Below are 15,927 nucleotides of genomic sequence, written 5' to 3'. Positions count from 1 at the left end.
ATTGCATTTAATTTTTTTGAAAAAACGCGCAATGTTTGTTAAATTGTAAGACAACGCCCCCTAGCGTCTACGTTCAAAAGCTTATTATTATTGTTTATATGGTACAACTAGCGTGTACCAGCGACTTCGTTCACGTCGAATTAATCATTTGTAATGGTGATGATAAAGCAAAGCAAGAATTTCCATTGACATACAAACTGGATAAAATTTTCTCACATTTATGTCAGCATGAGAAAAAACAATATGGCGATATTATTATATAACTTGGTAATATTTGAGGGGTAGTTTCATCTCGTTGGAATTTGACTATCGAAAAATCCGTTTGCCAAAAATAAGCTTTTTACGTCAAGCAGTTTAAGCAGAATCATGGTTAAGAAATTACCCAACTTTTTGGAACACCGTGTATGATTTTTTAAAAAATTTCAAAATATGTAAAAAAAAACAAATAAATTATGCTTGTCCAAGCATTTTCCCGAAAGACTAACCGTTTCTTAAATAACGAATATTGTAATATTTGAGGGGCGTTTTCACCCTCTTGGAATTTGAGATTCGAGAAACCCCTCCTTATCGAACCTCTACACCCAGTTCAATCAAATCCGTTTGCCAAAAATCAGCTTTAAACGTCAAGCAGTTTAAGCAGAATCGTGATTACTCAATGGTCATATTTTATGAAACACACTGTATAAATTTATAAAAAATCTTAAAATATGTAAAACAACAAAATAAAATATATGTGTTTAAGAGTTTTTCCGAAAAAATTAACCGGTTTTTAAATAAAAAATATTTTAATATTTGAGGGATAGTTTAGACCCTTAGAATTCGAGTTTCGAAAAATCCCGTCTTATCGAACCTCTACACCCTAAAGTCAATCTGTTTTCCAAAAATCAGCTTTTTACGTCAAGCGCTTTAAGCAGGATCGTGATTAATCAATGACCAGATTTTTCGAAACACCCTGTATACATTTTTAAAAAATCTTAAAATATGTAAAAAAACAAAATAAAATATACGGGGTTAAGCGTTTTTTCGGATACTTAACCGTTTTTTAAATAAAAAATTTTGTAATATTTGAGGGGTGGTTTCACCCTCTTGGAACTGGAATTTTGAAAAATCCCTTCTTATCGAACCTCTACACCCTAGAATCAACCTGTATTCCAAAATTGAGCTGCTTACGTTGAGTGGTTTGAGCAGGATCGTGATTAATCAGTATGTCAGTCACTTAAGGATTTTATATATTAGTATAGATATAGAGTAAGAAACGCTCTTTTAAACGAGCCCTCGCTTGTTGGATTCTGATCATCCAGTCCAGAGTTATTAATATTTAAATGAAAACAGATCTAACCTTCCCCCACCACTTTATTTTGGTAGATAGGGGAAAATGGCTCTAACAAAAAATATTCAAAATTTACTGAAGATTATGAAGCTGTTACTTATAGTACACCTTATCTAGGCAAAATTGTGTAAATTTCATTTTTGTGGCATTTTCATTTTTTTGTTGCAGTTGCGCCCCCTAGCGGTCGTTCTACAAACTTGAAAATAATTTCCAGTAATTTCTCATAGCCTCTTTAGTTATAAATATTTTTTTTTTCGTAAACCCTACGGCTAATACTTTCCGAGATACAGCCGAGAGCTTTTCTTAGTGGGACACCCGATACATATTTAAAATAAACAAATGAAAAATTATTATTTTGAAGATTTTTAGGCATTTGTTAAAACAATATTTTTTCTCTTTATTACATTGCGCTCAATTGTTAGTGGGGGCTTTTCTTAGTGGGGGACACCCGATACATATTTAAAATAAACAAATGAAAAGTTATTATTTTGAAGATTTTTAGACATTTGTTAAAACAATATTTTTTCTCTTTATTACATTGCGCTCAATTGTTTACTTTTTCTGGCTAATTATTAGTACTACAAAAAAAATAATTTACTACAATCAATTGCATCGTTTGTAGTTGATAATAAGCCAAAAAACGAAAAGTTTACTTTAAAGCGGGCTCCAACGTGACGGAGCTAATAATATGGGTGTTATGGGGGCCCTCAGCCCACCCGTAGGGCCGCCTATGCTTGTATATCAAACGATATGGGCTTTGATATGGGTATTTATATTTTATTGTGAATGGGGAATGGGGTTATATTTTTTATCGATATTCAGATTATTGATGTGATTATGATGTTTTATATACCTAGTGGGCATTCTCAAATAAATCATAATCATAAAACTATATTATTCTAATAATCAAAGGAATAAGTTGATATTTATTAAGATTTCTTCTACTATAATAGCAACTCTGAACATTTTCGTGCCAGCTTTAGATTTATTTATATACATTTAGTTTTTAAAGGATATACCTAATTTAGCTATTCAAAAGGGGTGTAACTCACAATTATGAGCAAATTTAAAACTTTGGGTTGGTGACAAGTTTATTGGTGCCAGGCACAAAATTTAACAAAACTTTTCTATTAATTACCATACTATTCGAAAATTAACAGCTTTATTTATATGGAAGAGAAATTAAAACGGGTAAAAACGTCTAATTTATTGGCAAACTTTGTCGAAAATTTGTAAATTAAAGATTTTGATAATTAAATTAATGAAAAAAAAAGTAAAGGTAAGGTCCCACCGAGATTTGAACTCGGATCGCTGGATTCAGAGTCCAGAGTGCTAACCATTACACCATGGGACCTGCATGCGTAGTTTTCTAATAACATATACATCTTCTTTTAACGGAGCATGCGCTGAAAATCTGATTTGTTGGTTGCCTAAACATAATTTTAAAAATATTCGTATAAATTATTATTTATATTTATATATTATTGTTCGTATAAAAATTATAAACTGTCTATAAATTAGTATATATGCTGTAAATTGACTTTAGTAAACTTTCTCCAGAAGAAAATAATATTTTTCATAAATTATCGCTGAAAATAACTGAATAATTCCTATAAACATATCAATACGGAAAACCCTAGTGCGCAGGTACGGAAGCAAGCAGCTGGTTTATGTCAAAAACCACGCAGTCGACCTATCAATTCGTTGAAAATCAAAACAAAGAATGTGCACGTAAATAACACTTCAAGAAGCATTTTTCGGGGCTCAAAATGCCTCCTTGGTTCAACAATTGGATACCGGAATGGGTGAAAAAAAGCGTGTGTTCGTGCTTGATCAAAAGATACCTGAGTCAATACATAGAAAATGAAATAACGCGAGATCAACTTAATCTGGATTTATACAATGGACGAGCTACAGCAGAAAGGATCGGCCTTGCTATTGAGGTAAAATTAAATATCTGGTAGTTATTTTAAAAGGAATGTGCTGGTTTATATATAGAAATAGGAACCTTTTTTGTAACACACTGGTCGGCTTGAAATATGTAGCATTTGTGTTGATTTTATTTCATTAAAAATGCATATTTATATTGGTCAATTCTCATGGCTAAACAAAAAACTGCGTAGCACGCAAAAATTACGTGATTCTATAAGAAATTTACGTTTGGCACGTCAATTCCTTCAATAAAAGTATGATAATATTAATGATAATATTTTTGTTTATAACATCTACATTATTTTGATACTAATGAAAATATCATTCTAATTTATATCATATTTCGAAATAAGGCAATAAAACCTAATTTACTATGCTCAACCCTTATAGGGTGATGGCAATAAAATTTCAAAGTATTTGTACAGTGTATATGGCATTTTGGATAGTTATTGGGTATTTCTGCCTTTGTTACCCAGTAAACAGGTAGAAATAGACAGAATACAATAATAACAACCCTAGCAACCCTTAGATAATTTTCTTATTTTTATAAACACTGACTTGCCCTCATGCTAGGTACCTAGGAGGTTATACATATTTCTCCAAGTAAAAAAATAATATGTAATAAAAGTTTATAAAATAATTGTTTATTGTAAAGATATACACATACCTATAATTACATGCATTTATATATTATTACTATATACATATATTAAAAAAATGTCTATACCTATGTGGCGGATTCATCTCTCCAAAAAATCCTATATGGGTATTTCGCCGCGCCACTGCAAGGAAATCTACAAAACAAAATAGTTATTTTTTGTAAACACTGCTGCGTTAATCCAGATTGAAACTACTTGTCAGCAGTTAGGTTTTCAGATATACAAATTTGCCTAAGGAACAAAAAAATGCTTAACGTTTCGGAAAGTTTATCTGTTTCCATCGTCGGAAGCAAAAAAAATACAAAGAATAAAAAAAACTATTTAAAATATTTAAATTCAACTATTCGAGAACACTTTAGTTCTTTAAAACAGATACCTCTACAAAAACCGTTGACTATATATATTATAATTAATTTTAATGAATATAACGTTCACACTATAAGCGCTAGTCACCATCTCGAAAATCGACTAATCTCCTCAGTCTTCTCACACAGTAAGCAGGTAGAAATAGGCAGAATACAATAATAACAACCTCGGCAACCATTAAATAATTTTTTCATTTTCGCAAACACTGACTTTCCCTCATGCTAGGTACCTAGGAGCAAAGAATATTTAGCTATTAAAATTTAAAAACGAAAACTTTTGCCGTTTTCGGGATATGAGAGCTTAAAATTTGTTAGAACGCCGAGCCACCATGCCCACTCGTGACGTAGTTCCACGCAACGCGATTTGCTGTCTCAGTTTGCAACGGAAAGAGTCGTTTAAATTGTGATTTGGCGTTTTATCATTATGTATGTCAATTCTTTGATTTATTTTCATACAATGCAATCAGTAGGAGAAGATATCTCCCAGAAGTAGACATTTTCATGATTATTAGGGTTCAGAATCTGGAAATCCCGTTCTCGAAAGTACCAGGAATTCTCTGGACTCAGTAGCAATAATTAACATATTTTTTGTTAGGTTACGAAAATGTTTTTATACTTTATAGCGGTCGAAATCAAACCTCGAAAGCGGTTGAAAAACAAACAAGTTCCTATAATGTTTGTTGGCAATTATTGAAGTTTAGATATGTTATTTTATCGTTGTATTTGTAAATTTGTATATGTCAATCAGAGCTGCAAGCTCACAGAAAACTTTAGTCTTTTTTTATTTAAATAATTTTAATGACATAAGTCATTTGATTTTAAGTCAATTTTCGAAAGCTGACTTAAGACTTAAAATTCTTTTTCAAAATGACTTGTGATTTAAATCTTTATTCTGAAATAGAAAAAGATTTAAGTCTTTCTATAAAAGACTTAAGTCATTATGGTAATAAGTACTACAAAATCCGTTAAATTTTATAAAAAACAACAGATTTTTGCCTTTGTAGTTGTTCTGAAAATTAACCGTTTTATTTTATCTGGTTTTAGTCTCATCTGTACCTACAATAAATTAATATTATGATACTAGTAAGAAAATCGCCTAATTGGTAATACAAGAAAATTAATATTAGCATTTAAAAAAACGTACTTAAATTGAATTCTGGTTGTCTTGACTTAGGAGTAATTATATTGATTTAAGTCATTTTACTGACTTAACTTGCAGATCATCATTGATTTAAGTCAAAAATATAGACTTAAGTCATAAAAACGACTTAAATAAAGTTATATTGATTTCAGTCTTTACAAAAACGACTTGACTTGAATTAAATGATTTAAGTCAAAGACTTAAGACTTAAATTATTTGAACTTTATGTTGAATTTGACTTAAGACTTAAATCATTTTGATTTTAGAAATGACTTAAGATTTAAGCCTTTTTAAAACTGACTTGTTGCAGCGCTGATGTCAATGTATTTGTTATACAATATGATTGAAGAAGGCCTAAGCGATGGCCATGAAATGAAGATCGCCGTCGTATATAGAAAATTATACGGGAAGTGTCATCGATCGTCATTTCCAAGCCAACTGGATGCCTTTTTTTCGATTATACGGTATCTTATGTTCTGTTGGCTTGGTGCATTCTCCGCCGGTGCTGCCACTATCATCGGAGAATATCGTAAACAACTACTATATACAAATACACGGGTTTAAATATTTATTTGTCTTTTTGCATTTATATTGAGTGAAAGAAACACTGCACTACATAAATAATGATCTATAAATTTAAAGTACACTTCTGTAATTGGCAAAAGTCTTGTGAATCGAGTGTTGGGCGCGCTTTCTCCGGAGGCTACAAGGAGAACGACAGTTTGTATTGAAATGAAATTTAGTGAGCATATGTAGGTTAATTCAGAGCACTTTTTAAAAATATAGAGTGTTCTACAGGGTGTCCTCAAAAAAGTTACACATCAAAGTTGTGTTTTTTGTAATGAGACATCCTATATATTAATTGATTTTTGGATTCTAGGAGAAAAATAAAGTTCACATTTAATAGAAAAGTATATCACTGAAATGTAAGGTATTTGACTTATTAACATTTTCTAAAAATGAAGAACAATTTTTAAATTTCAATAAAAGCTACCTAAATTGGAATTTACCTGGTACAGCCTAATATGTAGTTAAATTAACTATTGTACTTTTTAAATCAAATTAAAACTTGATCCAAAAAGTTATTTGGTCACCTTTAAAAGCAAGTTACTCCTTTAGTTTAAATGGAACATCCAGTATATTATTCCCATATTCAATGGGGAATTTATGTCTCTTCAATATACTATTAAGGTTGCCTACTCCTCAAACAAAGTTTTTCCTAGATATTTTCATTTTTATGATATAGTGTGAGTAGATCTTTATTATGTGATAAAATCTAGGGTGGCTGTGATATTTCTGACGTTACTTCAATAGCTTTCTTCAGGTTCTTGTTATTACCGATTCTGAACCGTCCTAGAACTGTGATGCGTATGCGCAGAAGGAAATATGAAGACATTATTTCAATTGCGCATGCGCTGCAGAGTTCTAGGACGGTTCAGAATCGGTAATAACAAGAACCCGAACAAAGCTAATATAGCTTCTAATTAGTTCAACTTTAGCAACTATGTAGTCATCATTGTCAGTTAAAACCAAAATCCAAAAACCAAAAAAAAATCTCAGAAATTTTCTGAAAATAGAAACTTATCCTACATCAGAGAGAATTGATATGATTCTATTATTTGGTGAATGGCAGTGCGTATTCACCAATTAATAGAATTCTTAAATGGTCCTGATTTTATCTAGTCTGGGCTTATTATGGGGATATGTTAAAAACAGTGTTTACAAAACTCGACCAACTATTGTCGACAACATGAAAAATGATTGTGGCTGTTTTTCGAAGTCCAACTCAATGTATGCCTTTTATCAAGAAAAGATCTTTTGAAAAGAGAATAATTTTATGAAGTGAACAGGAAAGGAAGCATTTTGAGCATTTGATTTCATCTAGCTAATTTTTGTTACATAATTATAGGTTTATATCTAGTTTTGATTCTGTGATAATTTAAATATGTTTTAAAGGTGTATCTTTTTATTACAGTATTTTACCCTACATTCTTTAATTTTTGTTAAATTAACACAGCATAGACTAGATTTTTTTTCAAATAATAAAGTAAAATCTAGTAACGCAAAATCATAAAAATGAAAATATCTAAGAAAATCTTTGTTTGAGGGATAGGCAACCTTAATAATATTTTGAAGATATATGGATTCCCCATTGAACACCGGAATAATATACTGGGTATTCCATTTAAAATAAAGGAGTAACTTGCTTTTAAGTTACCAATGTTCAGTATTAGTTTTGTCTCACCCTGTATAACTTTTCGTGTCAAATTTTAATTTGGTTTAAAATACATGTTTGTAATTAAATTTCAGGCTATACAGGGTAAATGCAATTTAGATAGCTGTTATTGAAATTTAAATTTTATTCTTCATTTTCACAAAATATGAAATATGTCAAAATCCTTACACTTTAGACATATTATGCTTCTTTAATAAAATTCACCTTTATTTTTTTCCTAGAATCGGAAAATCAATTCATATATAAGGTGTTCCATTACAAAATACACGAACTTTCATGTGTAACTTTTTTTGGGGACACCCTATATAACTATATACATATATTTTTATAAAATGCTTTCAATTAACCTACATATGCTCCTAAAATTTTATTTCAATATAAACTACCGTTCTTTCTGGACCATTCGCGTCATCTGAGGGTACTGTCACAAGTACTGTACTATAATACCACCCTGGCATCCTGTACTATACCAGCACTCGATGTTGGGTTGCATGTGGGTGAACAACGTTCTATTTTTTTGTCTTTATTTTTTTCACAATTTAAAAGCATGTGAAAGAATCCTTTTGAAAATGCTCCCTCCTTTTAAGAAATAGGAGATAGATACCTATTGTTATACCGGGTGTGTCTCAAAAGTGGCTCACCCCTATAACTTTTTTATTTTTTGAGATAAAAAATCAAGATTTGGTATATTAATAATGACATAAATTAGGATTGATTGACGTATTCAGTTGTTTTCTGTCACTTCCTGTTTCACCGAAAATGACTACAACTTTTGATTTTTAAATGGCACCCTCGGTGTTTTTTACTTTCTTCGATAGAAAATGAGACTCTGAATAGAATGACATATCATATGTCAACTTTTGCCATTTTCGAATATGGATTATTTGAAATTGCAACATGCATTCATAACGACAATTTGACTCGAAATACCAAGTGTGTGGTTCCAAATTATTCGTAAAAAAATGCTTTTTCCAAATATGGTAATGAGCCACCCTCGTTCCATTTCAGAAAATTGAGATATGATTAAAAATACGATTTGAGCATCTTTTAACTGGCCAGGACAAGGCATTAATAATATTAGACGATCAAATCTATTTTTCCAAGGTTCCTTGATTAAAAATTAGTGTTTTTAACTTTTAACACATCCATGGCACTCTAGATTGAAATTTAATACTCAAATTTGCTTTAAGCAAAAATATCAAAAGTTGACATATGATATGTCATTCTACTTAGAATGTCATTTTCTATCAAATAAAGTAAAAAAATACCGAGGGTGCCATTTAAAAATCAAAAGTTGTAGTCATTTCCGGTGACACAGGAAGTGACAGAAAACAACTGAATACGTCAATCAATCCTAATTTATGTCATATACTAACATACCAAATCTCATTTTTTTTATCTGAAAAAATAAAAATTGGCGCCGGGAGGCACGTATAGCCGCCCATACTAAAATATGTTAATATCTCCAAAACTGCGACTTTGACTGATTTTGATGTTATTACAAATTTTGTTGCAAATATTATTCCTAATCTTAATTTGAAAACCGCGTTTCGCTAGCTACTGTAATTTTGGTGTTACGATTTTTTAAAATTTTTAACCCCCTCCCATACCCCATTACACCCCCCCCCACCAAAAACTAATGGCCAGATTCTCGGGTGCCACAGTATTTTTGTGCCAAATTTGGTTAAAATCGGCTCAGCGGTTGTTGAGTTATCGTGTTACAGACGGACGGACAGACAGATACCATGAAAATATTTTGTATTTAGGTCATTTATGACCCAAGTAACTCATTTTGAGTGAAATTAAAAATTTTTTTTTGCCGATCCTAATAGCCTACCTATTGGTATGGTCGGCTAAAAAAGTTATAGGGGTGAGCCACTTTTGAGACGCACCCGGTATTATTTCTGGATACCTATTGTTATATTTTTTTCTTTTTGTTTATTAGTCACAATATTTACTTTAATTTTAAGAGATAAATAAACTTCATTCGTTATTTTAAATATTTTTGTAACTTTTTGAATTCAGGCACTAAATGAACTAAGCGAAGCGCAAAATTGGCCAGTTGAATTTGTTGATGGCTACATAGATATAATACACATTAGTGTACCATGGTCTAGTATATTTACCAGCTCTACCGAAGTTGAAATTTGTGGTTTAAAAATAACAGTTCAGCCAAAACAAAGAAAAGAAGATGGTAAATTTATTTTTTTTATTTTTGGGAGAAGTCTGAATTTATAATTAATCTTTGTAGCAACATCCATGTTTGAATCAATGTGGAATTCCATGACCAGTTCAATGCATTTAGCAGAGGAGTTTGCCAAAAATGAAGCAAAAGAAACTAGTACGCAAGCTATTGAAGGAATAGAGATATTTGCGCAAACCATAGAATCCAGTATGTATGCAAATTAAAAAAAATACAATTTTTTATGTGTAGCAGAGCTACTGCTGCGGCAATATTGCATTTACAATATGATGTGAATGCAGTTTCATATTAAATAATCATGTTTTTTAGTTGTTCGTAAGATTAAAGTTACTTTTAAGGATACAGTTATTCAAGTGGAACATTTGCCCAAAGAAAGTGATAAAGGTGTTGGACTTTTAATTAATATTGCCTTGTAAGTTTACTTCATCAAAGAACTTCATCATTATTTATATTAAATATTAAAACAAGTTGAATTTTTTTTAGAATGACATATTGTGATGAGGCTAGTTTTGAAGATCCAGATTTACGAGGTACTAGAGATTCAAATTCAAAAGAAGATCCAAAGAAAGCATATTTAATTGACTCTTTTACCATAAAAGATATTGTTATAGAAGGTGTTAAATTATCTACCATAGAGTTCCCAAGTGTAGAAAGGACTATTTCCAGATCTATATTGACGTAGGTTTAGTTTCTATATATATAATCTGTGTAGTAAAAGAGTTTGTGATAGTGACAATTATTTTCTGTCATTTTAGTTCACAAATACACTCAGATGCAAAAAAACGCAACGGAAAAATTTTTGTTTTAGTTTAAAATGTTATATTTTTTTAATTTTTAGTCCTATTTTCGTGATTTTTTCGCAAACTGTACGAACTGAATCTGTTTTTCGCAAACCAAGCCTGTATCATTACTCTTTAACGTTTTTTAAATTTTAATATAGAGTTCTAATCAGTGTCGATATGACATTACGACAATAGTCACCAAAGCCACCGCGTGATATTAAAAAATAACACCATAAAGTAATGATAATTCAAAAAATTGCAAATTGTTGGTGTCAAGTTCATTTCGCTCTTAAAAATTAACCAAGGCATATGTTGACATGAATCAAAAAAATAAATTGCTCCGGAGACATGGTTTATTTGATCGAAAAATAATGTTTTAGGAAAAGTTATTCACGAAATTATTGCACAGGGTTTTTTAGAGTTAGCAAATAAAAAATAACCCTTCAGTTGTATAATAAGCCAAATACTAAATCTTATATAAAACTGGGTTTGTGAATTAAAGTTGATAGATTTATATGCAGTTTGCTAAAAAAATCATGAAAATCGGGCTAAAAGTAAAAAAATATAACAATTTAAACTTGACGAAAAATTCTCTGTTGCGTTTTTTTGCATCTGAGTGTATATTGTTTGTTCTATAATTTTATGGATGTTGATTATTAAAATCAAATATATTAGGGTTTCACTGTTACTTATTCCCTTGATATATATATATATATATATATATATATATATATATATATATATATATATATATATATATATATATATATATATATATATATATATATATATATTTTGCTATTAATTGTTTTGTTCATAGAAATAGTAGTTGTACTTCAAAAGATGAAGAAAGTTGTAGTGAATTAGAAGAAATTGAACCGAAGGACGAACTGCCAAAAAAGTTAGAATATTCAAATGATGATGACTTAAACCCTGAGAGGCATATCATTGCGTTTGGTAACTTTTATAACAAACTAGAGGTAAGTTTTTGCTTACCAATTATTACCTTTTTATATGGCACACACAACTATAAATTTTACATGCCATACTGTATTTGGATGTAAAATTATTTTTACACACTGCTCTATATGTTGCATCAAAAATTTGTTTTGTATTCTTCAAATTTTAGCTTCATAAAATAGCCTGTTTGTTATAATTAACTATTTTTAATTATTGCAATTTACTACATAAGTTCTGTAAGATCGTGCACACACGGGTCGTCTCAAATTTGAAGCGGAAGCGTCTCGAACTCTACCCTACGTAAATAATAGTAGGTTCACGAACGGGTCGTTTGGCGGTCGACGCGGAGTCGTTGTTTGTCGATGTCTATTATTTACATAAAAAGGTAGAGTGGAGGGAGATCCGCTTGGGGTTCGAGACGATTCCTCTTCGAAAGCCAAACGACCTGTGTGCGGACGCTCTAATAGTTATATTGTGTTTGCTTATTTTAAAGGTAAAAATGAAAATAAAACAATCTGAAAACGTTAGCGGACCCAAAGTGGCTATAGAAATCAACTTAGGATCTTTGGTATTGTTCTTGTCACCTAGACAGTTTCATATTTTGATGGAATTGGTAGAGGGTTTTTCATCACCAGATTTAGAGGACAATAGGTAAGATCTGTTGTAAGCGTGGTTAGTAAAACAAAATAAAATAGCAAATCGTAATTAAAAAAATGACTTTATCATAAACTGCGGTTTACAAAAGAGATTATAGACGACTAAAGTAAACTAACTTAAAGTATACCAAACTCTCATTTAAAAACGCTGACACAGATTGCGTCACCTTATAGATCGTAACCAAAACAAAAGTAACGAGACATTTTATATCCTAGACTCAAAGTTAAATGTGTAGTCAGCATTATACTTTTATATTTCAACAAGATCATATCCACTTTTGTGAATAAAGAAATCCCTCTGTTGTCAGCATATTGTTATGGATTTCAGTGGTCCTTTTAGACAAATACTAACACACTTAAAGAACTCCGTAAACAGCTAAAAACAACACACTACTTAATAACACTTAATAATATTACAATAACGACTAACTATTAATTTCCATTAACTTAAAATTAATTATTGCAACTTCACTTCTTCACTATACATATATCCAATAACTGATGTGTTGCCTTGACCGTTTCTATATACCCACAGACACCACTTCTGGCTTGAAGTTACGTTTTCTTCTATACATACATGCGTGACATATTAAAATATAATATTTTTAGGCACCCTCGCACCTCGCACCCTGTTCCTATGTCCAACCTCAGCACCTGGTCATAGAAGACGTTCCACAGCGTCGGGCCAAGTACTGATCCCTGAGGAACCCCGCAACTCATTTTATAGGTTTGGCCGTCCTCCGCCTCTATTTTCCTGCATGATAAGTAGGACTGGATAACCCTAATTAGGTACCTACTGATGCCCATTGACTTCAATTGGTCTATAATACCCCGACAGGGAGCAGAGTTAAATGCGTTTTTCACATCCAACGTGAGAAGGGCTACGTATCCCCTACTCTTCCAGCTGCGTTGCCTTATCAGGTCGACCTTGTCCACAATTATGTTAAGAGCGTTTATTGTGGATTTGCCCTTTCTGAATCCAAATTGCCTATCGAACAGTCTATCGTTTTCCTCCAGTTCAGTCTCCAGTCTAGCTTTTATTAAGGATTCAAAGAGTTTCCCGCTGGCATTAACTAGGCATATTGGTCTGTAGTTTATCGCAGATGAACTCTCCATTTTGGGCTTTTCGATCAAAACCAGCTTTCCAACCTTCCACAATCTCGGAAAATGGCCCCGGACTAAGCACCAATTCATAACGTTAGTAATGGACTCCGGATCCTTCAAAGCTGCTGCTTTCAACACCTCTCCAGGTATCCTCTGAACGAACTAGAACTAAGGAACTAGTACCTCCCAAGGAACAGGAATTCCCGCCTCTAATACCGTCTATATTGTTGCGGGCCGGTGTGGACTCGACCTAACCTCACAATATGGCCCGCCCTCGGATGACCTTAACATCGCATAGACACCGCAATGATACATTCGTTCGAGAAGAATCGAGTCCCACTGGAATGGACTAGTACATACGAGAACATTCGAAAACCTTCTCTACGCACCTAACGATCTATGGACAATTCTAGAGTTCTTTACCTGTCGGTATAAAAGCCGGCGGCGGTGGCCTACAGGGGGCAGTTATAAATATACAGTTGACGCGCTAAAATTCAAAATAACTTCTTAGTTATAAATCGTTTGTAAATAGTTCTATAAGTCTTTTATCGTTATTATTTTTGTTAATTAGTGTTAAATAAATAGTGTTTAAATAAATTGTGACTTTCTATCCACACGGACCGACGAAAAACGTAACAATTGGTGTCAAGTGTGGCGTGTGTGATAGACTAGAAAAATAAAAAAAGACTAACAATGGCTCGAAGAAATTGTTGAAAGACTTGAAAGTGTCCGAATTAAAATGCATACTGGAAGAGAGGGAATGCGAGACAGATGGAAAGAAAAGCATTCTGCAAGCCAGACTGAGAGACGTTTTGATTGAAGAAGGTGAGGATCCTGACACCTTTTGCTTTGAGCTGGAAGGTGACCTTGACTCGTCCTTACAAAAATTAGAAGACAATTTGAATAATAAAATCAGTGATAAAATTATGGAAAATGCCCAGGATTTAATCAATACATTAGAAGATAAGATCATCGAAAATTCTAAAGATATACAGGCCAGCTTTAATAATAAAATAGTAATTTTGGAAGAAAGTTTTAACAATAAAATAACAGAGATTGAGGAAGATGTAAATAGAAAAATCGAAATTTTAAAACAAGAAATAGCAAAGGCAAATTCACCAAAATGTCAAGAAACATCGGAGGCACCGAAACTAGTCGAAAATAAGTATATCTCAAAATCAGTTATTAAGCCTCCACAGTTTGACGGAAAAACCGCTTGGGCCAATTATTTTTGCCAGTTTGAGGCCGCTGCGAGAGCGAACGGATGGACAATCGCTGAAAAGGCTACCGCTTTGACTGTCGCACTGCGAGGAGATGCGACTGGTATTCTGCAGACATTGTCACCATCGGAACAGGGAGATTATCAGCAATTGGTTCGACATTTAGAAATGAGGTACGGCTAAGCTCATTTGGAACATGTCTATCATTCCCAGCTAAAAAATCGCATTCAAAAGTCAAATGAGTCTCTGCAGGAGTTTGAAGCCGACGTAGCCCGCCTCGTTCGCCTTGCGTACCCTGCTATGCCCGAAAATGTTATGGAGCGCTTAAAAGTACAGGCTTTTATTGATGGTTTATGTGACAACGAGACAAGGCAAACACTTCTTTTAGCTCATCCAACGCATTTGGGAGATGCCCTAGCACGTGCCCTGGAATTTGAGGCCGCGAAAGAATGCTCTAGGTCTCTAGGATTTGTACGGGCTGTTGAGGAGAGTTCCGACGATTCCAAAGTGGAAAGGATTGTGCGGAAAGTACTGGATCAGTATATGAGTAAGAAGGGGGGACCGATTCGCTGTTGGAATTGCGGACAGATGGGAAATCGTTGCAAAGAAGAGAAAGAAGTGAAAGTCTTAAGGACGACTGTGGTTGGTGATAGTTGGCAAACCGAAGATCTTGCAAATGACCAAATCAGTGATCCAGAGTTGGGCTTGGTGATTAACTGGAAAAACGCGGACCAGAGACCAACGTGGGAGGAAGTTTGCAGATATTCGCCGAACGTGAAGTCGTACTGGTCCCAGTGGAATTCATTGGTAATAGATAACGGATTACTTCGCCGTGTGATTGAGAGACCAGAGAGACAAGAAGAGAGAAGGCAGATCGTCATTCCAAAGAAGAGGGTCCCGGAAGTCTTGGCGGAAGTTCACAATGGAACCAGCGGTGGACATCTTGGTGTTACCAAGACACTTGGCAAGCTGCGTGAACGGTTCTACTGGGTGAACTGCAAAGAAGATGTGAGGGCCTGGTGTAAGAAATGTGACATTTGCGCAGCCATTAATGGGCCACAAAAGCGTGGTAAAGCCCCTATGCGCCAGTACAATGTTGGTAGTCCCTTCGAACGAATAGCGATCGACGTGGCTGGTCCTTTCCCGGAGACGAACGATGGCAACAAATACATTGTGGTAGTAATGGATTACTTCAGCAAATGGGTCGAGGCCTACGCGTTGCCAAATCAAGAAGCGTCCACGATTGCTGATGCCCTTGTTAAAGAATGGATCTGCAGGTTTGGTGTTCCCATGGAGCTTCATTCAGATCAGGGAAGAAACTTTGAGTCCAATCTGTTCC

General features: G+C 33.2%; 1 protein-coding gene and 1 non-coding gene across 2 annotated transcripts in view; one reads left to right on the top strand and one right to left on the bottom strand.

Annotated features, from left to right (window-relative positions):
- Window positions 1-2,612: 2,612 nt before the first annotated feature.
- Window positions 2,613-2,684, bottom strand: Trnaq-cug. Its single transcript has one exon. It is a non-coding gene; the product is annotated as a tRNA-Gln (tRNA).
- Window positions 2,685-3,013: 329 nt separating this feature from the next.
- The window catches only part of LOC115874752 (autophagy-related protein 2 homolog A), a 97,850-nt gene continuing 84,936 nt past the window's right edge, over window positions 3,014-15,927 (top strand). The window contains exons 1-7 of the mRNA XM_030890028.1: window positions 3,014-3,273; window positions 9,689-9,857; window positions 9,915-10,055; window positions 10,176-10,278; window positions 10,350-10,544; window positions 11,469-11,628; window positions 12,102-12,259. Of these exons, the coding sequence (XP_030745888.1) occupies window positions 3,100-3,273; window positions 9,689-9,857; window positions 9,915-10,055; window positions 10,176-10,278; window positions 10,350-10,544; window positions 11,469-11,628; window positions 12,102-12,259 (1,100 nt within the window). The 5' untranslated portion in view covers window positions 3,014-3,099. The remainder of the gene's footprint in view (window positions 3,274-9,688; window positions 9,858-9,914; window positions 10,056-10,175; window positions 10,279-10,349; window positions 10,545-11,468; window positions 11,629-12,101; window positions 12,260-15,927) is intronic.

Source organism: Sitophilus oryzae, unplaced genomic scaffold, assembly GCF_002938485.1.
Source record: "Sitophilus oryzae breed Bouriz unplaced genomic scaffold, Soryzae_2.0 scaffold_1297_pilon_pilon, whole genome shotgun sequence".
Taxonomy (NCBI): Eukaryota; Metazoa; Arthropoda; class Insecta; order Coleoptera; family Curculionidae; genus Sitophilus; species Sitophilus oryzae.
The sequence above is the reverse complement of the archived record's forward strand: the minus strand, read 5'-3'. Positions and strand labels throughout refer to the sequence as shown.